The sequence below is a fragment of the Hylobates moloch genome, unplaced genomic scaffold (genome assembly GCF_009828535.3).
Source record: "Hylobates moloch isolate HMO894 unplaced genomic scaffold, HMol_V3 SCAFFOLD_5, whole genome shotgun sequence".
NCBI classification, from domain to species: Eukaryota; Metazoa; Chordata; class Mammalia; order Primates; family Hylobatidae; genus Hylobates; species Hylobates moloch.
The window spans coordinates 151,378,043-151,404,225 of record NW_026652280.1 but is presented as its reverse complement, the minus strand read 5'-3'; the positions used below and the strand labels follow the sequence as shown (position 1 = coordinate 151,404,225).

The window sequence follows — 26,183 nt, the reverse complement described above, 5'->3', positions numbered from 1 at the left end:
GTAATAAGTTCTTATTCCTCAAAAATGGCAGTAATTTATAGAGGTTATGAAGTCATTCCAAGTCAAATCTGGTGAACCATGCAGATAATCTGAATGCATTATGACATTAAAACTTTTTAAATCAATTATAACAATAGTAATGTGAATAAATTGTCTTCTATAGCTTTCTATTTCTTAAGTTGATATTAACATAAGAATTCCAATGATAATAATATATACATTAATAAAAATGATGATTATGATAATGATAAGATTATTGAGCACTCTCTCTGCGCCAAGCTCTTTTCTGGGTACTCCGTATCCATTATCTTAAGGAATTCATTACCTCATAGACCAATAAATTAAGAACTATTATCACCACTTTACAAATGAGAAAATCGAGGCTTAAAAGGTTCTAGCAGCTCAAGGTCACCCAGTACGTGGGTGATGGAGCTGATTCTAGCTCAAGACTGCTAGGCTCCATCACATCATACTGAAGCACAACCATATTGGTCTATTACAGGTGTAGGCCTCCAGTTCCTAGTTATGATATAACTAGTAGAGATGACTAGTTACACAGACAAATGTTACACTTTGAGCTTACCACCAAAGAAAGAACTCACACTCTCTCAGCAGACACTAATACAATCTGGAGAAGTTTCTGGCAAGACCTGGATAAAATCCATGATCTGAAAAATGTTTCTGGTAGTTATCAGTCTCTTCAGTCTTCTTTCTCTAGAACTACTCACGTCCCCCTCTCTCCATGTGACACAACTACCAGAGAACTGAATTTATAGTGGGCAGGTGAAAGGGATCAGAAAGCAGTCAAGACTTGCCAGTCCCAGAAGAATAGAAATAATATGTAAAATCTGAAAAATGCCTCATCCTGAACAAATCCAATGGCAATTTCTTAAACTGAAGATTTCACTAAATTTCAGCCATCTGCAGTGTAGAAATAGCAAAGGAATTGATCTTAATAAATTTTCCCGACAAGCAAATATGAGAACTGAGTTACATCACTTAACTTTTCAGTATCTCCCCATAAAGCAAAGCTAAAAGGATTTGCACTCAAAGTAACTATCAGGCTGTAAAAAATGAGATAATGAGATTATACTTATCTCACCCATATTAAGCATGATAAATATTTCTTGACTATAATGATGATGTGCTTAGCACATTGCTTTCCTTGGAACAAAGGTGTCATGAATCACAGAATATGATTACTAGCATTGCCTTCTGTTCAAGCTGTTCTTCCCTTATCAATTGCAACACCAAATCCATTGATTTGGAGCCTCTGATATGCTGTTACTTTTAGTTTATGTTGTGGCTGTGTAAAGGCTTTGATGCCTCCCTACTGCATGCACAGACTTTTTATTGCCCATCTGCTGAAGGGAATTGGACAAACAAAGTGAGTAACATCTGTGCTGTCCTCGTCACTGACTACCTATTTGACTTCTGAACATAATTTGAGGTGTTGATTATGATTACTAAGGCTCAAAGCAGTCTGCATTCTACATGGTTAGGCAATTCTTCCCATGTTTCATGCTAGCAATTGAAAATTACTATGCCTCTTCAAACAGTTCCTATAATTGAGAGATGAGTACAGTTGTGGAACCTTACACTTTGGAAGTGACCACTGCTCAGCTTTTCTTGTTTTCTGAGGACCTTAAACAGGTAATTCCTAATCATTTTAGAAATATAATTCTCTGTTGTTTTATTGTACCATGCCCTCCTTTATCTCATCACAAATGTTTCAGGGACTGGTATTTTTTAAACAAATTAAAATTAATTTCATTTCGAATGTATTGGAGGAATTAGTGTACATTGCTTAACATAACTAAAAGTATCATTATGGGTGCGACAACAAAACCAAGGTTACAGAAGATAATAAGTGCTATCAGTCTCCTTTGGGGTAGTTCTCAACTCTCCATGGAGTTCTGCAGTGTTATGGTCTCTAGAATAAACAGAAAAGTCTCAGGTGAGGAAGTGGACAAACAAGCAAGGCTCTAGCACTCCCTCACCTAACCCTGTCCCATTTAAACCAGTCTCACTCAGCTTTTACCTGACCTGCAACAGGGAGACATCCAATGACAATGCACTGTTCTATTCTGGGCATTCACAGATTTCACTGGAAAAATGGTTATGAAGTTAACCAAAAAAATTGAAAACCATTCTTCTATAAGAACTGTGCATTTTAGTTGAGAGTCATAGGCCTTATTCTTTAATATTTTAACCATTTTGATACTAATATTTGAAAATGTTGAAGAAAGAATCTAGAGGGTACCAAGTGTTGACATCAGAGAAATAATTGTAAAGAGGCTGGTGGGTGTTGAATAGGAGAGTAAATGCCATCAGTCAGATTTTGGTACTGATTATTAAACTGCCATAGAAAGTGCTCAGGGCTAATAAGTTACAGCTTGGATTTATACCACAACTCCCAAAGAATGCAATATATTTGCACATGGCTGATTGTAGATGTTTATTAGCTTTCCTGGGAATTAAATAGAATTGTGTTAAATGACCTGCCCTCAAATACGGAGACAGCATATTTGAGTTGGAATAGGAAAGCAGTTCAGGTGGCCACTAAGTACAGCTGGGCATTGATACTATCTTGCCCAGGCCATTCAATCTTCCATTCTCTGGATGATTCTTTTACGCTCTTATCTCTCTGAAAACACCCAATGCCTCTTCTCTCAGCCTTATCTTCAGTTGATAAATTTATGTATTGTTTAAGAAAGTAGAAACAATCAGCAGAGAGCTTCCAGTTGTTCCCAGCACATCTATTAATAGCGACTCACGTCTCTATCTTGTATGCCTTCTTTCTTTCCTCCTGTTACTATACAAGAATGTTTCTCCTCTTCTTAAGGCTTATACCCCCACTTGAGTCCTACATCTCATCTTTTCCAATCTACCCAATCATTTAGCTCCAGAAATTTCCACCCTTTATGTCATACTTCATGTTTCTTCTTCTGTATTCAATTGTTTGTATTAGCATATAAACATATTGTAGTATCTCCCATCTTAAAAAATAAAGAGCCTTCCTTGAACCACTACATTCTTCCTCCTGGCTACCACCTAATTACCATTCTTTATAGCAAAACTCTTTTAAAAACTTCTCTATAGTCTCTGGCCTTTGTTTTTCTCCAACTATTTTTTAAACCCACTCCAAGAAAGCTTACACCCCAGCTGCTGCACTACAACTTGTGCCATGATCATCAGTAACCAACACACTACCAAATCAATGTCCAATCCTCAGTCTTCATTTTACTTCACATATCCACACATTCAGCTTCATTAATCATGTCCTTATTCTTTAACCATTTGCTTTATTTCCAAGATACTACTCTCTCTAGGTTCTCTTTCTATTCACTGCCTTTCCTTCTTAGGCTAGTTCCTCTTTACCTCCCTCACCTTTTAAATGGAGTGACACTCATCACTCAGACATCTTCTCTATGTTCAATTCTTAAGCAAACTTATACATGTCATCTATATGCAAACCATTCTCGGATTTGCATCTCCAGCCTGGACCTCTCACCTCACCCCAGAGGCATATATCCAACTGCCTACTCAGCATTTCTACTTGCTTATCTCATACATGTCTCAGACTCAACGTGCCCTCGACCAAAACTGCTTCATTCCACCCCAAAAACCTGCTTCTTCCACAGTCTCCTCTTAACTACATGTTAATTGGACATCTTTCCAGTTATTCAAGAAAAAAATTTTGAATCGTCTTTGACTCTGCTCTTTATCTCATTCCCTGCATCCAATTCATCAGTAAATTCTGTAAGCTCTACCTTTAAAATTACTTCTAACTCATTCCACCATTATCTCTTCTCTGGATTAAAGCAGTTTCTGCCATTTTCACCACACTCCCTTGTTTATTTTTCCCATAAGTTACTATTAGATCATGATAAGTCATTGCTCAAAACCCGCCTTAGAAGCTTCCCATCCTTTTCAGATAAAAGTTAAAGTCCTTGCAATGACCCCAGGGCTCTACATGGCTTGGCCTCATGGTCTCTCTGACCTCATCTCCAATTTCATGGTTCTATTCCTTTTGCGCTGGCCAAGCTACCTAAGACACAACACACACGTGCCTGCTTCATGCCTTCTGTATATGCTTTTCCTCTACCTCAAAAGCTATTTCAAGAAAGAAACTTTTTTTTCTGGTTTCTGTTCAAAAGACATCTTATCAGAGAGGCCCTTCCTAACTATCCTGCATAAAATAACACACTCCCTGTGACTCTTGTCTCCCTTCACTCCATGTATCTCCCTGACCCTGTTTTGTGCTCATCGTGCTGACCATCTCACATACATTAATTGCTTTGTAGGTATGTTATTAGCTTTTCCTCCATTAGAATAAGTTCCATGGAGACAAATACTTTAGTTGACTCACTCTTGTGTTCTAGCTTGGCATCTAGCCAATACTTTTAGACAATGTGAAAGCCCACAAGCAAGACTCCTGATTTCAAACAGAATGTTCAGTACGAAAGCTGGTAACAGTCAAAACTGACCTTTTGTCATGCATTTTGTTATGCCCAAGATTGAAACTAAGGGAGATAATGAAAATTGGGTCAGACAGTGATGCAGGCAAACCTAGCCTCTAACAGGCATAACCGAAAATGTCCAGTCATGTAAGTCAGATGCTTGGCACACACTTTAAGGCTCAGTCTAAACCCAGTTACTAAGATGAATGAAGAAAAACAGACACGCAAACAAAAACAACAAGCAAACAAAAATATCTCTCTCCTTCCCTTCAGAAACAGTTCTTAAAGTGAGAAGAAAGGAGAGATAGAAAGTGAAATAATTTAAGATGCACTAGCTTTTATCTTCCTTATATAACACCTCTAAGTCTGATTTATATCTTATAATTTCAAATTCAACACACCATGTTATAATAAACAACCCTGAACCTAGATATTGTAGGCCCATCTATACTGAATTTCCTTAATAACTGTGAAGAGAAATGCATTAGTAAAAGCATTCAAAGAAAAATGTAGCAAAACTTGCCCTCTACCAAGGGACATTTGTTTCCATACTTGTAGCAAGGAGATGATCTCTCAACACACACAAACCCAAAGTAGCCTCGTTTGCCTCCAAGCCTGGAACCTTTTCGATGCTTGTACTCACAACAGGAGCTTAACCTGTTCACCTGCATCCCATTCAGGAAAAAGGTGAGACTGAAGGGGAAACCTTGATGCCTTTTGGAAATAAACTGAAAGGTCTCTGGAATTAAAATAGAAATACATTAGTGAAAGCAACTGACTTCGGACTAACATCTGTTAAATCATGTTTTTCTATTAGATAAACACAATATTATGATCTAGATCAGGGGTGTCCAATCTTTTGGCTTCCCTGGTCCACACTGGAAGAAGAAGAATTGTCTTGGGTCACATATAAAATACACTAACACGAACAATAGCTGATGAGCTAAAAACAAACAAAAAAAGTTCTTGCCTAAATCTCATAATGTTTGAAGAAAGTTTTCGAATTTGTGTAGGGCCACATTCAAAGCTGCATGCAGCCTGTGGCCCATGGATTGGACAAGCTAGATCTAGATCATCTTTTAATTTGAGGACAATCGTTAATGATAAAATTGCATTTGATTACTTTTATTTGTAATAAATACTCCAAGTTTTTATAAAAATTCTTTGATTTGTAATAAAATAATAATACCTAAGGTTATATGAGCACTTACTGTGGCCAGGCATTATGCCTTATTATCTTGTTATTCTTCAATCATGTGAAGTGGGAATTTTTCTATCACTAGATTCTAGGTCAAGAAATTAAGACTTAGAAGAGTTCAGTAATTTACTCAAGATCATACAGTGAGTTGGAGAGTTAGAGTTTGAATCCAAACATCTCTGTAGATTCCATGCCTCTATCTTGCTGTGCTATTGATAAAGCAGTTAATAATAAAAGGCTAGTGTGTGCTCATTAATACATTTTAAAATGCTTTTATTTTTAGATGTGACTTTAAATATTCTAATACATACATGAATGAAGCAGTTATTTCATCTCCAAGCTATACACAATTCTGTTTGGATTTGAGAACACTTTGTTTTCCCCATCCACCCAAAAGTCCCACCAATAAATTTAGAACCACTGCTTACAATTAATACTTTTTAATCATTCCAAGTCTTTATAATGTTATTTGCAAAGCCTGCCACCCTATCCCCACAGACGTCCTAAACCCTAAGTCTGGGAAACCTTATTCTCTACAGAGTGACTCAAAATCCTGTGTCTCATGAATATTTCTTATGTCACTTTCTAAAAAAAGAAAAGAAAAGAAATAGAGTCTCTCTGGACCCTTCCACATCTGCCACTAATAAAGTTAACAATTTTCACCTCTCTACTATGTACACATTTCCTATTGTTGCACTTAGTACAATAGATTAAGATGTAGCTATACCAGTGGTTTTCAAATTTTAATGGTGTATCAGCATCACCTAGAGGGCTTGTTAAAATACGGATTCCTGGGCTTACCTCTGTTTCTGATTCAGTAGGTCTGTGGTAAGAACCAAGAATTTGCATTTCTAACAAGTTTCAGGCGATGCTGATGCTATTGGTCTAGGGACCGCCTTCTAAGAATCCTAATCTAGATATTTGCTGCTTTACATGTTTGTGAAATCCATAAGAGCTGAAGTTGATGCATCTTTTTTCTCCAAATTGCAGCACAATGGCATAGAAGGCTCCCCCAAAATAATGAGTGAATTATTATTTTAATCTATTTTTTTCAGTTACTTAGAAACACTGTGTGTACCACATTTTTTCCCTAAAAAAAAAAAAAAAAAAACTCGGCCGGGCACGGTGGCTCACGCCTGTAATCCCAGCACTTTGGGAGGCCGAGGCGGGAGGATCACGAGGTCAGGAGATCGAGACCATCCTGGCTAACACGGTGAAACCCCGTCTCTACTAAAAATACAGAAAAAAAATTAGCCGGGCGTGGTGGTGGGAGCCTGTATTCCCAGCTACTCAGGAGGCTGAGGCAGGAGGATGGCATGAACCCAGGAGGCGGAGCTTGCAGTGAGCCGAGATCGCGCCACTGCACTCCAGCCTGGGAGTCAGAGTGAGACTCCGTCTAAAAAAAAAAAAAACTCTACACTAGATGCAACTCATTCTAAAGAACAGACTTATTAAAAAGGTAATTCAGTCATTTATACTTTAGCATTTCTGATGTAAAATTAAACTAGGAAAGAGAAAGCTGAAAAAGGTTAGAGTCTGGGAAAACTAGGATACAATGTATTTAAAAATCCTTTTATCTTAATGATGAACGGACTCCTCAGGTGGTGAAAGCAAGTTTGATTGTTTTTGTTATGGAAGCTTGATTCTACATTCCTGTAATATAAACCGTTCTGCTGCAGTATCATGCTCCATAACTTCCTGAGTTCTCAGTTCAGGCAGAGAGTGCAGTTAAGGAAATGTTGAGAATGGGCTCAGGAAATCAACCCCTACAAGTGACTGCCCTTCCATCGGATGCTCACGTAGCTGGAGGGTCTATCCAGATATTACTCCATTTTGTTTTTTCATTGTTTTTCAGACTTCTAGAACAAGAACTGACACCCTTTGCCTTTACTCCTTTACTTATTTTTGTATTTTAAATACAGTGACACCTCCCCATCCTGACTTGATGATTTCTTCGTGGAGCAGTGGAAAGAACGTAGTCTAGAAATTAGAAGGTTTTGGTCCATGGCACAGGTGAGTGTATCTTGGTGAGTCATTTAACTTTGTTGCCTTTCAGAATTTTCACCCATAAAACGGAGATGGGGGTGGAATGTGCTGGTCTATCCACAACACAGTCTTAAAGATTTTAGAATGTAAAATATTAGAAAGCATTATATATGATTATAATTATAATATTTGTACAGTTAATTATTTATTGTTCACTGACAGTTGGTAGCACTATTTTAGGCACAAAAGAGAAACAAAAATACTGAAAAATATCAAATGTGTTCTCCTCACTCAAAAAGATATCATTAAACAGGAGAGGCAAAATTAATATATCAGTCTTCTGGATTGCAGTCACCAAATCCTCTCTTTAAAGAAGAGATTTTAAAGAAATTTTATCTCTGGAGAAGAACTAAAGGCTTAAAACAAACTGAGAAGCATGTATTCAGGAAAAATTACTGAACTTCAGGTAACAGGAATCTGTGCATTTTTGCCTGGGCTGCTCTTATCCCCAGCATCTGCTACTGCCTTATCACAGCAGTTCTAACAGGGTAGGCCAGGCCACAGATAACCAGCCGTTTTGCTGTCTGTGGGGGCTGACTTGATTTAGAGTGCAAAGAGAAAAACCCTTGGCCTGTGGTACGACCAGTAATAAGCAGGAATCTCAGAGGCAAGCTAACAGGGAAGGTCAGAGGTTCTAGGGGCCTGTGACTGTAGTTTTGGGTTTTTTTGTTTGTTTTGGTTTTGGTTTTTTGAGAAGGATTCTTGTTCTGTCACCCAGGCTGGATGGAGTACAGTGATGCAATCTCGGCTCACTGCAACGTCTGCCTCCTGGGTTCAAGCTGTTCTCATGCCTCGGCCTCCCGAGTAGCTGGGATTACAGGCACACACCACCATGGCCAGCTCTCTCTCTCTCTCTCTATATATATATATATATAGTATTTTTAGTAGAGATGGGGTTTCACCTTGCTGGCCAGGCTGGTCTTGAACTCCTTACCTTAGGCAGTCTGCCCATCTTGGCCTCCCAAAGTGCTGGGGTTACAGGCATGAGCCATCACAACCAGCCATGACTGTAGTTCTAATAAGGGCAAGCAACAGGCCAGTGGACAACTCAAAATTTAAAAGGAAGATAGAAGAAATAAGCCAGTCGTCGAAGCATTTGATAAGCTCCCTATATTTCCCTGGGTAACTGGAAGTGGCATGGATCAGAGAGGGCTCAACCTTTTCATACATCTCCAGCCTACCAGTAGCTTTCCCTTAGGCACAGAAGAAACACAAGAAAACCTGGTGGAAAATAAAAGTTGGAGCATACTTGAAAATTGCCCAAAGTTTGAATGTACCCCTGAACCCACTGTAGTCGGCTGAATTGTGTCCTCCAATAATTCACGACCACCCAGAACCTCAGAATGTGACCTTGTTTGGACATAGGGTTTTCAAAGATATAATTAGTGAAGGATCAAGATGAGATCATCCTGGATTTAAGTTTGGCCCTCAATCCAATGGCTGATGTCATTATAAAAAGAGGTGCGGACAAACAGACACACAAGAATAGCATGTGAACACAGAGGCAGAGATTGAAGTGACGGAACCACAGGCCAAGGAAGGCCAGTTGACAGAGTTAAGAAGAATGCTTCTTGGGGCTTTTCAGAGAGTGTGTCCCTGCCAATACCTTCATTTTTGACTTTTGGCCTAGAAACCCACGAGAGAATAAATTCTTGGTATTTTCAGATATACTTTTGGGGACGTTAGCAATGAGCTATAAAAATACAGAGACTACCCCAAGAGTCGAGACTAAAAAATAGCAATATAATATTTTTTAATCTGAGCAAAACATGGCTGGCTCTGCACCAGGATGATGAAGGCTAAATTTCACAGATTTAATTTTGGTAAGTTACTATAAAAAAAAAAAAAAAAAAAAAAAAAAGAAGGAAAAAACAGAAACAACAATAACCTTTGATAGGGAAAAGTCAGAATCCAGAATTCACAGGAACTTTAAAATACCACCCAAATATGTAGTTTTCAACAAAAGATCAAAAGACATGTTAAAAAAAAAAAAGGGAAAATGTGACATATACCTAGAAATAAAAGCAATCAAAACCACACCTAGGAATCTAATCAAGAGCAACATGTGTCTGCACAAAAACTTGTGTTTTTATGTTCATAGTCCCAAACTAGTATCAATACAAATGTCCTCTAACTGGGGAACAAATGTTTTAAAATATGGTATATCCATGTAGTGGAACATACTCAGCAATATAAAGAGAGAGCCATGACTGATACTACAAATATGCGTGACTCTCAAAAACATTACGCTGAGTGAGAGGAAAAAGACAAAAGACTACCCATGGCATGATTGTGTTTATAGGAAATGTCCAGAAAAGAAAATCTGTACAGTCAGAAAGCAGATCAGTGTCTTCCTGGGGCTGGCTACGAGACAGGGACCAACTGTCAGAGAGAACAAGGGAACTTCCTGAAGTGCTGGAGATGTCCTGCACCTGGTTTGTGATAATGGCTGCACGACTCTGCACAATTCCAAAAAGAAACTGAATTATACACTTACAGTGAATACATTTGATGGCATTTAATCTACACCTCAATAAAGCTATTTTTTTAAAACTGAAAAAAAGTCAATGAATAAAAGAAAAATAAGAAACAGGGCTGAGCGTGGTGGCTAAAGCCTGTAATCCCAATGCTTTGTGAGGCCAAGGCAGGGAGATTGCTGGAGTCCAGGAGTTTGAGACCAGACTGGGCAACATAGCAAGACCCTATCTCTATAACAAATATTTAAAAATTAGCTGGGCATAGCTGAGATCAGATCACTTTACCCTAGGAGTTGAAGGCTGTAGTGAGCTATGATTGTGCCACTGCACTCGAGTCTGGGTGAGAGAGAGATTGTCTCTTAAAAAAGAAAAAAATGAAAAACAGTTAATGTAAGTCAAAGCACAATGAACTGCCTCAGTTTTGAGTGTGGACCGAAAGCTATTGGGATAAAACAGAGTAGAAGTCAGAGAGAAAGCTGCACAGCCGTAATCTGAGTCCTAAAAGATGGGTCAGATTTGAATTTGAAAAGGAGAAAAGAGAAAGTATTATAGACAAGGGAAATAGCACAAGCAGAGGCAAAATAATAGTGTGTATGGGACAGTGAAGCAGCTGTATTTGCCAGAGCATAATGAGGAATGCACAGATAGATGCAATAGGATCCGGTTATGGAAATACAGGAAAATGGGGCAGAAAAGAAAGGGATTCTAAGAAAGCCAGAAAAAAAATGTTACTTTTTTTTTTGCACTTAAAATGAACCCAAGAAGCCAAGGTTTGCATTGTCTGAAAAGATAAACACGGCAAATAAAAATGCCTGTGAAGAAATTGTACTCTACGAGTAGGAGAAAATATTCAGTAACTTCATAGGTGTATATAATAAACAATCAGCTTGTGGCTTGAAGTCTAAAATCAAATTGCAAGACATCATTAATTACTTGGGAATAAAGGATGCACTTGCCACATTTCTAAATAATTAATTTTATTGTTACTTCTAATAAAAAGGCAAGACGAATTAACAAAAGCCAAATTTTAATGAGTTTACCGCTCCAAGCACAATGTTAAATGCTCCCCCTCCAACTTTTGTTAACAGAAATCTTTTAAAACCCTATTCACATTTTACGGAATCATGCACAGCTTTGGTTTGTAGAAAGGGCAGATTCTTTTCAGTCCAGCTAAATTGCTAAGATTGCTGAAGCACAAGTCAACTCTGAGCCACCCAACTTTTCAATTTTGAACAATTACTTTCCTGGCAATCAAGGGCAAGCCGAGACAAAATTATTGCATGGACAGGATTCAATTATTTAAGTCCCCATTCCATCCTGTTATTCAAGACTGTCCAATGCCATAACAAAACGTCCCAGCATCAATATTTATGCAAAATAACACTGAGCCAAGTAACAACCTTTCTCCCATAACCTTTGGTTTTTCACTCTCATCACAGAGTGTACGTCGTCTACCAGAGAATCACTTAGCTAAGCCTCATTCTTTTTTCACTTGTATCTACCACATTTTCCAGCAAATAGATGTTATATATGCATTTTGTTGAATAAAGTGTGATCTAAAGTCCAGGACAGTTTTCTTCATGTTAATTCCAACTTTACAGCTAATTTCAGCATTCTCCTAAATTAATAGCTGAAAGTTACACTTTAAAAAAATAAGTGTATGTATCTATGCCACTATCATTAGGGGTTTCATACCACTCGTATCGTGAAAATGTAGGAAACTCCATGCTACTCAGAATAGCTCACTGGGCCTGCCTGGAGCTGATCAAGGGCCTTGCACCTAGCCAGGGGCTTGGGATTTGCTCTTGACTCTGGTGTTACCTTGGGGAGCCACTCCACCTCTGGAATCATCTCATTTTCCTCATCTACAAAATGAAAGGAATGAACTCTGGAATGCTACAGCAAAATAAACAAGGTAAATTGCATTCCTACCAAATATATAAAATGGAAATGGAAAGAAACAGTTTCTGACATCATTGAGCATTGTATTATGTTTCACTTTAAGTTAAAACTGGCATTTAAGTGTTTACCATTTTTGTGATGGAAAGTTTTACATATGTAATTCCTCAATATGGATTTATAGTCTCTCTTTAAGGACTAGAATTTTATTTAAGTAATAGTCACTGTCTTCAATTAATGAGGGAAATCAGAAAGACTAAAAGTAAAAATTCCATGTTTGTCCCCAATTCTCCCCTTAACTCCTACCAAAATTATCCAAATACATATATTTCTTTTAATTAGTAAAAATGCTATTACTTTTTGGACCCAGTTTCTTAAGCGGGGAAGTAACAATATAACCCTGTAAACACTATTTCTTTTCACTGCTGCTCCCTTGAACTAAATATTGAAGAAAAACATTACAGTATAATTTGCAAAAACCTATATTGCATATAAAAATTATCCTATGCTGACAAACGTGGATTTATGATCAAATGAAAGCAAAAATGTACTAAAAAGCTATTTAGCCAAATTCTCCACCAAGTTATTTAGGTGTGATTCACCCTGCAGTTTATTGGATTTGTGATTTTATCTCAACATACCTCTAAAGAACAAATTGCCAATCTGGTATTTTTCTCTTAGAATAATGTATGGTATAATTCACTATGGCAAGCCAAATAGCTAACTTGTAATTTGGGGGACAGCTTATTCGTGCAACATTTTAATGATCATATATCTCCATCCCAAAATTAATCTGTTACCAGGTTAAATCACTCCAAATCCTTTCTTCCACAATCTGCGAGAGTAATTGCTGCTTCAGTTTCAATCATAGAGCAGTAAATCTAGATTTACTTTTAGGCAGCTGGTTTATAAGTCCCTGGATATGCATAATTTCATAAAGTGATTGAAGTCATTTTGATATTATATCAACAGCAGCTTATCTATAGCATCAACTCCAAGCAATTAAAAAACATTCACATTTTATGTGTACCTTTTTCAAGTAGTTTGCCTTTGTAGACACAAAGGTTTTCCCCACCACAGTGCTGTTGATAAACTTTAATTTCATCGCGGAAGTCAGGATTATCAGAAGATAGGTGCACATTTTTCCCCAAATAGATCATTGTAATAGCTGCATTACTATGCAAGGACGTTTTATGAATCCTTCTTGAATCCTGAAATAAACAAAAAAATGAGGCTTATGAACGAATTACTTTCTAATGAGAGTTCTTACCTGACATTGTAATATGAAGAATAAAGAAGGTTATTTTTAAGTACCTACCAACAAAATCTAAATAAAGTGTCAATTTACAAATGCACAAAAAGTCAAACCCATTGCAAAATAAATCCTCCTAAATAACTATAACATATATGTTTTGGCTTTGTATTTTTAATGTAAATAATGGGGATTTGGATAGAGTTTGTCATTTTTTGCTTTAAGTGCAAGTGTGTGGGGAGGTGTGTGGGAGTGTGATTGTTATATATAGCAAAAATTTCAATGACACCAAGAAGAAACTTTTGGCTCTTTTAGCTGGTTCTCCAATAAAAATCCAAACAAATGAACTAAATAAATATTAGTAATATCATTTTGTTTCAGTTTGAACTGACTTAGAGATTCAGCAACAGTTTTTGTAATTGGCTGCTTTATCTTTACAACTGAGCACTGACAACACATCCTTCCCTGGGCTTATTCCATCTGAGAGGGAGATGCACATGTATGATTTCTTCTACGGTCATTCTGAAGTCGGGGTCATCACTAATTTGTGCTTGGGACTATCCAGTTTCACAGGGGCATTCAGTTGATTGAAAATCCAATATCAATATTGTTTATAGTATCAAAACAATCTACCGAACAAAGTCTCTAAAATTACTACAAAAATCTATTTGATATCCTATGGCATTGCCCAATTTAAATTATTTATAAAATATGCAGTAAATGTGTACGCCAGAAAATCAACGTCCTAGGCATTGACTCCTAATTAATTGTTTGAAATATTTTCATAATAGTGGATGAGCACAGTGTTTGCCTGACCTCTACGAGGAAGAGGAGGAAGTAGAAGCAGAACAAAGGAAAGGAGGAAGAGGCAGAGAAATAAGAAAGGCTGAGAGGGTTGAAAGAATTTAGGGGGGGCTAGTAAGAAAACTGTAGGCCTCTAGAATTGTACACAGGCCAGCCTTTCCTTCTCATCTACTTCACTTTTCTAAAAATCAATTTTAAGCTAGAAAAAAATGTGCAGAGACCAACTTTAAGTGGATCCAAGGCAGTAATTTGAGTTGATTCCGTCAAATTATAGATGCACGAGAAGCACGCATTTTCTAAAGAATAACAAAGCTGCAACAAACATTTTTCAAGGAACTACTAAAATATTTCCATCTCTAAACTCATCCTCTTCCACTTCAGATAATTTTTTTTTTCCATTTCATTCTATTTCTCTGAAGCAAAAACCAGAGGAAAGAAATCTGATGGAATGAAATTCTGCTAGCAACCGTCTGAAAGTATAAATGAGGGAGAAAGTCCAAGATTTAAAAATTCAAGCAAATTTTCTTGCCTGTTGGAAGGAAGAGCTCTCAAATAAAGAGATAATCAAGAGACATATTATAGGGCATCAAGAGCCATGAAAGTAAATCAGCAAACTGGATAATTTCTTGCAGATTAGAAACATCTCCCTGAATCACAGTTGAAGCAATGGGATGATGCAGGTCTGGCTCCCACTTGGAAAATCATAATCCCATGTTTCCTCTTGCCTGGGCAACTGTGGAGCTGTGACATGCCTGTGTGCAGCCCACTGCACAATCAGCAGACCTCAGGCAAATCCAGCTCCAAGCTGCGCCTAGCACCTTTAATGAAGTGACTGATTAAATAAAAGCATCCCCCTTTTGTTAAGCAATACTTTCTGAAGCAGCATGGATTTAGAGGTAGCCCTGTGAGTTTGCAGGAGATAAGCACTATATAAATACAAGGTGATAGTGGGATTAGAGTCACGGAAAGACCTGTGTCCTGTGTATGAAATGAGAAACTGGAAGGAGAAACTTTTAAAGAGAAAAATACAGGAAAAGGCAGCCCTTTATCCTTTTCATTTCCTCTTTTTCATATTTCTTTCTGCTAAAGCTTATTTCTGATAGTAACATCTCTTTTCCGTTGGGTCTCATTATTTTGTTCTATTTTTAAAAAATATTCCCTAATTATTGCAACCAAGTAAATTTTTTCTGAGTTCTAACAGAAGGCCCAAGTGACAGCTCGTGATTAAACATATGCACTAGGAAACAAACAGTAGTTTCTTTCAATTGACTGAATTGCCTCTATACTTACCATCTTGCAAAGATATAATGACCAGAGACAAACGAAACTTTAAGAAGGTTCCTTGGCCCTTTCTGCTATCCTCAAGTAAGTATCAAAACCTTCCATGAAAATTCAGTTCCATTTGAAGAACAGGAGCAAGGCTCCATGCCCCTGCATAACTAAAGCTCATCTTTCTGACTTCCTTCACCAGTTGCTTATGACTTTCCTTCTCATTTCTTTTCAGATTTCTCAGGCAAGTACAACTGAGCTGATAAATAAACAGCAAGCCCATTGAGTGGTTAACTCATCAGCCATTATATATTTGCAACATTTGGCATTCAATTGATATACTAAGTTTTCACTGAAATCTCTTTTATCCATGCCCACACAAACAGTATAGGTGTCAAAGGGCCTGTTCTTGTCGACAGTGTTGGGCAATAACTCCTCTCCATCTTCTTCACGAAGCCCTGGTGAATTCTGGACATCAAGTAGGGTGACCGTGAAATTTATCATCCAAACTTGGACACACAGTGAAAGAAGTGTTACTAATGATTAGGAAATGGGGGGAAAAGGGCAGAATTTTGAACTATTCCAGGAAAACTGAGAAGTATGGTCACCCTACGAATTAGTCTCCCCACTTCTAGTCTGATATCCCTCAAAATCTCCCTCCTGTTGGAAATCAGAGTGATTTATTGTTATTCAACAGATCATGTGACTCTCCTGCTTAAAGCCGTCCAGTGATTCCCATTATCCACGGGATAAGTTCCAACATTCCCCAGGCAACATAAAATGTGTTATATTTTCTAATACCTACTATCTCCCAGTGATTGCAATTTCTCATGCTACATGTAAATGTCTAGCAGCTGAACTGCTTGTAGTGGCCCAAACACTATCAACTACTTTTAATCCCCAGGCCTCTATAATTGTATGAGTCACATGATATTGGAACTATTTCCTTGTATTATCTCTCTCTCCGTAGATAAGGAGGACGTGCTGCTGATCTTCATGCCCCCAGTAACTTGCCAGTTCTGATGCTTAGTAAGGACCTAATTAACATTGATCCAACTGGACACAGATATGGAATAATTAGGCATTCCATATTCTGTCCTTTCCATATTCTGATAAAGCTGCAGTAAGTTGGTTCTACCCTAAATAGGAAGCTTGCTACATTTATAGAAACTCAATAGTTACCGGAACAGGAAAACTGATTCACAGCGTCTTGTTAAACCAAACACCGAATTTGGTGACCATGCCTTGATAAAGATTGATACAAAACCAACCTGACCATAAAGAGTGGCAATCCTCATGTTGATGCTGGTGGCCATAGGGAGAGAAAATCTGACACAAGCCAGAGGAAGAGTGTTCATATCCCAAAGACTTAGGAAGCAACTGGTTGTATGAAAACCTCACAGCACTACATTACACATGTTCTTTCCTTTCTCTTCTCTTTCTCTCTGGTTTTGCCTCCCACTTTGCCTTTAGTATGGTTTCTCTTTTCATTGCCTTTTGGGCCATTTTTCTTCCTACTGTGTAAACTTTATCTCATGCTTATTCCTAACGTGCCCAGAAACACCTCAATCCTCACAGAGGCATCAGAGCTCTACATTTTTCAGGGTCTATCTCACCTATTCCTTCCCACAGAAAGGGTTCCTGCTCACATTGCCTTCCCCACTCCCTCTGCTTCCTAACCTACTCTGGTGCTTCCTTGTGTGGCTCTGCATGATGTGGTGTAAGAGTTCTTATTAATATTATTGAAGATGGGGTCTTGCTGTGTTGCCTAGGCTGGAGTGCAGTGGTGCAATCATAGTGGTGCAATCACTACAGCCTTAAACTCCTGGGACCAAGCCAACCTCCTGCCTCAGCCTCCTTAATAGCTAGGATTACAGGTGTTAGAGATCGGGTCCTGTTATGTTGGCCAGTCTGGTATCAAACTCCTGACCTCAAGCGATCCTCCTGCCTCAGCCTTTCAAGTCACTAGCATTACAGGTGTGAGCCACTGCACCTGGCCTTGTGATGGTTAATTTTACCTATTAATTTAGCTGGACTCCAATGCCCAGATTGGCAAACATTATTCTGGATGGATCCCTGACCAATGTATGTGGTGTGTCCCCTCCTCTTAGGAACTGTGAGTAACAATCTATCTTTTTGATGGCAATTGTCTCTTAATCTGTAAGTCTCACCATACCTGAATAATTTTTAAAAACCCACATTTTAAAATAGCCATGCAGAACGATATACCTACTTTCATTAAGAAAGGGCCAACTAGTGAAGGTTTCAAGCAGTAGAGGAGCATGTTGAGAGTTTTTCCATAAAGTTTAATTTAGCACCATTATGTAGAATCGAATAAAACCGAGATGAATTTTGCTTATTCTTTTTTCCCCTTTCTGCTTTTCAATCTCAGTTCCCTGGTTCTATCTGCTAACTTCCTACTGATCATTCACAGCCCATTTCAAATGCCACCTTCTCTAGGAGGCATTCTCTAATCTCCTCAGTCAAAACTAATATTTCTTTCCTCTATGTTTCTATTGTGCTTTATTTATATCACAATTATGGTACTCATCACAATATACCACGGTTAATTGTCTATATATCTGTCTCTCTTGCTAGACTGCAATCTTTCTGAGAGAAAGAGTTTAGTCTTACCCATCTTGGTAACCTCAGGACCTAGCATATCATTTGCCATTATCAACAAAAACTGGACTGAGCTATGTTCTCATTTAGAGGCAGGACAAGTATATAGATGATTGCAGTAGTTCCATTAAGAGATTAGTTAGCAAGCCCCTGAACTAGAGATGTAGCAGTAAGGATGAAAAAGGATTATCAGGTACATGAGCCACTGTTCAGGTAGCATCTAGAGCTGTGCCATCCAGGACAGCAGCTATTTCCCCCATTTGGATGCTGGGCATTTGAAAGGTAGCTCATTTGCTGTAAGTATAAAATATTCATTGAATATCAAAGACATAGTATAAGAAAATATATCATACTTAATTAAAATTTTTCATATTGATTACATGTGGAAATGATATTTTAGATATACTTGATTAAATAAAATATATTAAAATCTTAAAATTTATTTCATGTTTCTCTTTATCTTTTTAAATTGACTATTAGAAAATTTTAGAATTGCATATGTGGCTTGCTTTGTGTTTCTACTGGACATCTCTGATCTAGAGAACTTAGCATCTAGTTGGATGTGCAATGCACAAGGAATTAGAAATTATAGATTTTGAGGCCAAATTATAGGACAAAAGTTTGTGCTTTAAGATAAGTAAGGCAACCGAATGGAGAAACTGGCTTAAGTTGTAACCATGTTGAATTTGAGGAGCAGTAGGACCTATCAATTGGGCATCTGTAATTGCATAGGGCTTATTTGGTACCTGGGAGGTAGAGAGGGGGCTTTCATGGAAAAGTCTCAAACTAGTGTCATAAACTTTTTGCCCTCTCTTTCAAAAAATGTATAAAAAATAAAAGCAAACTTTGTTATTGGTTTCTAAAATAGATAAACATAACCATTAAGTAGGTTCTTATTTGGAAGCCTGTACTTTCACTTTTATAAAAGCTATATATGAAACTATCCACATTTTCAGCAGGTTGCTGTGTAGAGTAGGTGACTGGTAAGGTTAGACTACCTCAATCCTGAATGGGAACACAAAAGTCTGGAGGTGAGTGAGGTAAACCTTAGTGCAAAATGTAACTAGTCTCATGGATTCTGTAAATGCAGTATAAAGCTCTGAAGGTGCTAGAACAAAACAGGACAAAGCAACAGAGTCCAGAGACAACTTGCTGGACTGTGAGTCCTACCACACCTTGCCATTTGGCTCTACTGATCATCCCCAGAGACATGAATCACAGAAGCCAGAGACCACGTTGTTCTACACTTTCATAGAGGAGCAGGTGGTGGCTACCAGCAAGCCACATTTCATTGCTTTTTACTCTTTCTTTCCTTTTTTAAAGAGCCTTTAAAAGATGCTTTGCTGGATGGTAGTCATAAAAGGAAAGATGAATTTATGTGTAAATTAGTCAGAACAGCCATCTCCCCTTAAATGAATCTTTTCTATATCTAAATAAACTCAAGTATTAATGTAAAAGTGTGTGACTCTCCCCACTGAGACAATTTTACTCGATGCCTAAGGATCAGGGCTAGAGTCAACTCCAGCAGACATCTAGCATGGAATCATGTGTGAAGATGACTACATCTTGCATAGAAAAACAAGTGTGAAGGCTGAAGCCTCTAGGGATGGGTAGATTTATGGGTGGAGATGAAAAATAATCGCAAAGGAGTAGGACAAGAGGTAAAAGGAGACCCCGAGGAAGCATGAAAACAGAATGCCACGGAAGGCAAGAGAGGAGAGGTTTAAGGAAGAGGCAATTAACAGCATAAAATTCTACAAAGAAACGTTATGGTAAGTTAAAAAAAACTAAGATGGTAGAAATAAGTCTAAATATATCACTAAACAAAGTAAATATACTTGGATTAAACTCATTTATTAATAGAACAGAGATTCTCAGATTGAATCAAACACAATCCACCCCTATGTTACATAAACATATTTAAAGCCTAAAGCTTAAAAGTAAAGACACCAAAAGACTAAAAGTGAAAGGAATATGTACACACATATGCATACACACACACATACATATGTGTATATATACGGTTAACCCTTGAACAACATGGGTTTGAGCCATGTGGGTCCACATATATGCAGATTTTTTTCAATAAGTATATTGGAAAATTCTTTGGAGATTTACAACAATTTGAAAAACTTGAAGACAAACTGTATAGCCTAGAAATATTTTGAAAAATAAGAAAAATGCATGTTATGAATGCATATAATATATGTAGATGCTAGTCTGTTTTATCATTTACTACCATAAAATACACAGAAATCTATTATAAAAAGTTAAGATTTATCAAAACTTACACATACTCTTAACAGACCATGCATGGTGCCATTTACAATCAAGAGAAATGTAAACAAACATAAAGATGCAATATGAAATCATAACTGCATAAAATTAACTGTAGCACATACTGTACTGCTGTAATAATTTCATAGCCACCTTCTGTTGCCATTGTAGTGAGCTCAAGTGTTGTGAGTATCCACTTAAAATGCCATGTGACACCAGTCATGTCCACACGAGCAATTCATCTCTTTAGTAAATCACCTATCAGAGTAAAAAGTAATCCCTCGAAGTTCTTACATATATTCCATCGTGTTTAGCGTAATACTGTAAACACTGAATAACATCATGGGACTCAATGAAGTTTCACTCGGAGAAGCACTCCAAGAAGCAAAGTCATGACATTACAAGAAAAGGTTGAATTGAATTCTCTAGCTGAGGTTCCTCACAGGTGGACGATTCATTTTGTAAAGAGAAGACATAACGTATGGTATTGATAAATACAGTACAGTAGTATAAATGTATTTTCTTTTATTTACAGTTTTCCTAATAACATTTTCTTTTCTCTAACTTTGTAAGAATACAGTATATAATACAAATAGCATACAAAATATGTGTTAATTGAATATTTATGTTATTGGTAAGGCTTCCAGTCAACAGTAGGTTATAAGTAGTTAAGTTTTGGGGGAGTCAGAGTTTATATACAAATTTTTGACTGTGCAGAGAAATGACACCCCTTCCCCCCATGTTATTCAAGTGTCAACTCTCCATATACAGTACACACACGCACACACACACAGACACACACACACTAATCTAAAGAAAATAAGAGGTATTATTAGACAAAATAGATTTTAAGACAAAAAGTAATATGACAAAAAGGATCTCCTCACCAGTAAGATTAAAATAATCTTAAGTCTGAGAGCATATAAGATTTTCTAAACATTTACAAAACAGAACTTGGCATAATTACAAAGACAAATTGACAAATCCATAATTATAGAGAATGGATTTTCATTATAACTCAAGAATTAAGAGACTAAACACATAAAAAGTCTACAAATGTAAAAATATGAGTAACATAATTAACATTTATCTATTGGACATTTATAGAACCTTAATTTCAGCATTTAAAGAATATGATTCTTTCCCAAAACTGAACAGATATTAGCTCACAAAGCAAGTCTCCACAAATACGAAGGAGTTAAAATCACACAGATCAAGAATAAGATGCATTTTTAAAAGTAGCATTCAGTGAGCACAAAAGGAGTTCTTAGAATTGAAACATGGCAGGAGAAAAAACTCAGTAGAATGTGTGGAAAATAAAATTGAAAAAAAAACTCTCAACGAGTAGAACAAAAAGACACAGAGGTAGAAAGTAGGAGAGAAAAGCTAAGAAACTTAGAGCATCAGTCTAGTAGTTCTAACATTCCCAAAATAGAGATTCCAGAAAGAGAGAAAAAAAGGTTTTTTTCTTGGAAAAAAAAAAGAGTAAGTCAGACTGAAGCCCTGTGACTCAGGAGACAGACATGATAAGGTCTGTCAAAGCCAGCATGCCTGCTGACACCATGCTGTGCTTCTAACCTGAATGCAGAATCCCAGGGGAACCTGGCTCAGATGCTTATTTGTGCTTCACTTGTCATGACCCTGGGATGAAGAAGCTGCTGCTCCCTCCTCCATGCCCAGCTACAGAAGCCCATTCTCCCGGTCATTTTCCTGCTGGACATCCAGTGTCTGGCTCACACTAGGACCTCACCAGATACCTTGACACACTCATGACCTGACCACTCTGACTTCCCCAGAAGGGGCTTTTAAAACTGTTTAAAAACCAAACCCAGGCGGTGACCCAAAGATTCTATTCAGCTTATTTTCTTCCACAAATAGTGTCCTTTTATACGATGATAGGTTTGAGCTTATTTCTGAAGTTTTATGCATATAAGCGATAGAACTCTAAAGAAAAGCAGGGACATAGTTCACAAGGAAGTCAGCATGGTGGCTGCTCTGGAAAAAAAGTAAAGAATGATGGGGCAGGAAAAAGGGGGCTCTTGCATATAATATGATAGTAGAGTTCATCGTGAAGGTGTAGTGAGTGCATGGTGCTTGCTTGGTTATCGTTGTTGAACTTGTACATATAGATAAGACTATATACTCTTAGGGCTTATGAGACATTTAAACTTGTGTTTCAAAAGAGCACGAACAGGTAGAATGTATCCCAGTAATATATTTTAACATCAGAAAATCAAATCCTGCCCCCCAAGTGTTCGAGAATGATGAGTAAGTCACTGTTTTTGCTAAGTGTGAGCCACATCTTTTGAGAGCATGTTCACTGGCCAGGTAGAAACCAATGCCAATGCCAGCATGCAGAGTGAGAAATTAAGTTAGTAGATGTAGTAGATTCTATTATTGTTCCAAATATTCACTGCCCTTTTCTGTGAGAGACTGATACTTCCTACTCCATTGAGGTCAGTCTTGGTCAACGGCTTGCCAAATGGCATTCAAGTGTAAGTGACATGTGCCACTCCTGAGTGGAACCTTAAAAGCATTCTGTGGTTCTGTTGCCCATGAGGCCAACATATTCCAGACTCCTTCATTCTGAGCTGTTCCTCCACTCTGGGTCCTAGAATTACAGCTGACCAACAGTAGATAAAATTGTGAGCAAGAATATTGTTGTAAGTTGAGTTGCATGGGGTTGTTAGACTAAGCTCCAGTGAACTGCTCTATAGAGAACTTACTAATGAAGAACAAGATAAAACAGAAGTCTAAGGTTGCAGCATGTGAGGAAATAATTTGCTCCTTTATCAAAGGCCTGGATATGTTGAGAGACAGAGATGAGTATTAAAGGAAGGCAGCAAATCCAAATTAGAGAGAATGACAGATAGTACGAGCTACCACCGACAGTGAAAGAGTATCTGATCAAAGACACAGGGCAAGGGTGGGCCTTGGGGATGACAGAGAAAACATCCTGTCAAAGACAGCAACCAAGGGAGAGAATTGGTAAAAGTAGAGTTGAAAAAAGGAAATTCAAGCAAGCAGGAAGAAGATGGTCCCCATCTTCTGAGAAGGTTAGAGGTAAGGACAGCTGCTGGGAGTGAGATGTGGACATGGGGTGAATAAGGTTCCTGAAAGTGAAGTTGGTTTTTAAGAATCTATGTGCACGCTGGCACTTCACTTCCTGATGGTCAGTCAGTGAAATGTTGACCCAGCTTATTTGCCAATCACAAAACCTTCATTTAATTGCTATTGGTTGTATATTTAACATAATAAAAATGAAGAGATATTTTGCCTTCTTACTAGCTTGTATGTGTATAAAGTCCAACAGGCCTTAAAACTGTTTATTCTACTAGTATTTTGAGGAAATCAGTACAACAAACTGTAATCTCTTCAAAAATTACTGAAATAATTTTTCTATGTATGATACAGCAATTCGCCATAAATTGTTCCAAATAAAGTATATTATGTTTTTTAGGTATATCAAGGTTTCTGAATTTTCACAAATTAGATGTTAAGATATTTCTAACAACATGTGATTGAACAGGTGCATTTAAGGAAATAAATGATTTGGAAATAGGTACTGGTCAAATTAAATTTGACCCCAAGAATTGTTAAATCTTTTATTATTAATTGTGCTAAACTCATTATGCAGCTGAATTACTCAAGCCTTTGGTTTCAGATACATTCAAGCTTACTTATAAAATTGTATTTCTTTACACACAACATTTTGCATGCAATTTCCTCCAAATTCTTTTACTGCAAACCTAGAAATCTAACAGTGCAATGTAATCTGAGATAAATTCATAAAAGAAAAATTTGTTCCATAATCACCTTGGTCAAAAGAGGTTCTAAGCCATTTGGAGCAGTGGTTGGACGAAATCTTCTCCTTCTCCATGTGTCAGATCTATTTTCTCTTGTGATTTTCCCATTTGGGGGAAGTGGAGGAGGAATAGGCATCATGTAACTGTTAATGTTTGGAAGTTGATATGAATTCATTCTCTGTGAATTGCCTATGGAGTTCCTGAACTTCATCACTGCCTTCTTGCCCTGTAATCATATTTCATCACATAAGAACCAATGAAACAGAATCAGTGACTCAATGTAATCCAAATTTAAAGACAAGCCTAAATGATTGACATTGCATGCAAACACAACTGATATCGATAGACAAACTCAAAACACTCCAGTCTGCTGAAAAATGACACTTTGTAGTATCTGCAGCAAATTAAAAATTCTAACCTTATGTGGTATATTTTTTAACTAACATAAAGTGATGACACTTTTATAGTACTTTTGGGATTTTTCTTCAACAATCCATTAAACCCAATACAATTAAACAATTTAAAATCAAGAAGTTTGAAGTGTTGTGCTTTAAAGCAGACCTTTAGTCCACTTAGCAATAGGAAATTAGGACTTTTTTCATATTCTTATTTCAAGCATCTAGGTATTAGAATATGCAGGGTTTGCAAAGCTGTAAACAAACTGGCATGTACTGTTTAGCATAAATAACTCGTGTACTATTTAGAGTAAATTATTACATTTACAGAGGAAAAATTAAAATATTTATCAAAATTTTAAGGTATATATCCTTTGACCTAGAAATTCTAGTGGTAGGAATAAATCCTACACAGATGACTATACAAGTTCGCTAATATAAATGTGTATAAGGATATATATACACACATGCACACACACCCACATATATATAAAGAAGTTAGTTGCACAAAATGTAACATCATATAAGTCCATCAATAGGAGGATGTTTAACTAAATCTTGCTTTGTCCCTATGATAGATCTCACCAGGCTTAAACAAAAATAACATGAATCTATTTATCCTGAAATAAAAAGGTTCATATGGTATGACCATAAATTTAAATAATTTACGTGCGAATTCTGATTAAAAACAAGAATGACTGAAAAAATTTGAATGTGGGGCTACCTTTAGGGATATACCTTCATATTGTTTTAGAGTTTAATCAGCATATGTTATTTTAATCATTAAAAAACACCAAAGGTATAGTCAATAATTACATTCGTCAGGTATAAGTGAGTCACTGAATTTTCACAAATTGGTAATTTTTGTGTATCTGAGGTAGTTTTCCAAATTTTAAGGACTATTTAAGTAGGTTTATCTATTTTGCACCAGTCTATTTCTATTTCTACAATATGAATTTATATTGTGCTTATGTTTATTTTTAAATTTCTAATTAAGTTTTGATCAACTTTGTATTTTAATATGCTTATTGGTGAAAAATTATTTTGTAGAAAGAAAAGTCACTCTCCAAATATCTCTCATTGCTAAATGAGCAAAAGGAACTCGTAAGTGAAGGGTACGGATAGCCCATATTTTGATTTAAAAAAGCATATGAACCGAAAGAGATTTAAGTGGATATTCACCAAGGAGTTTATAATTGTTAGAATGGTTGATATTGCATTTTGTCATGCTCTAATTTTTCTTTTCTTATATTTTCCATTTTTTCTGTAATGGAGTACATTTATATTGTAATAAAAAATAAAAATAAGTAAAAAATAATGACAAGAAAATCAATGAATCTAGAGCTTTTTGTGTTTAAGGATTTAAAACAAAATTATTTCTGAGTAGGCATCAATCAATTACTGCCTTCTTTGAAAATGGTTTACCAGTTTTTCAAAAAAATTAACATGTTGTTCTTTACCTTGCTTGTTTTAGTTCAACAGCATTTTGGACATCTTTTCATGCCAGTGCAAGTAATTATATTTTTAAATGTACTTTAATATAACATAGCAAGTTAAAACAATACCTGATTACTTAGGTATCTTCCAATTGTTCACTATTGCAAACACAACAGTACAAAATATTCTTGAATCTGTTTCTTTACCATATTGTGTATTCCTAGGATAAATGCCTACA

General features: G+C 36.9%; 1 protein-coding gene across 4 annotated transcripts in view; it reads right to left on the bottom strand.

The window, feature by feature from the left end:
* Window positions 1-26,183, bottom strand: part of ERICH3 (glutamate rich 3) — a 105,761-nt gene that overhangs the window by 39,613 nt on the left and 39,965 nt on the right. For all 4 annotated transcript variants that reach the window (XM_032155572.2, XM_032155573.2, XM_058439664.1 and 1 more), the window contains 3 exons: window positions 24,124-24,339; window positions 13,114-13,294; window positions 5,016-5,202 (listed from right to left, as the gene is read on the bottom strand). In XM_032155572.2, the coding sequence (XP_032011463.1) occupies window positions 5,016-5,202; window positions 13,114-13,294; window positions 24,124-24,339 (584 nt within the window). The remainder of the gene's footprint in view (window positions 1-5,015; window positions 5,203-13,113; window positions 13,295-24,123; window positions 24,340-26,183) is intronic.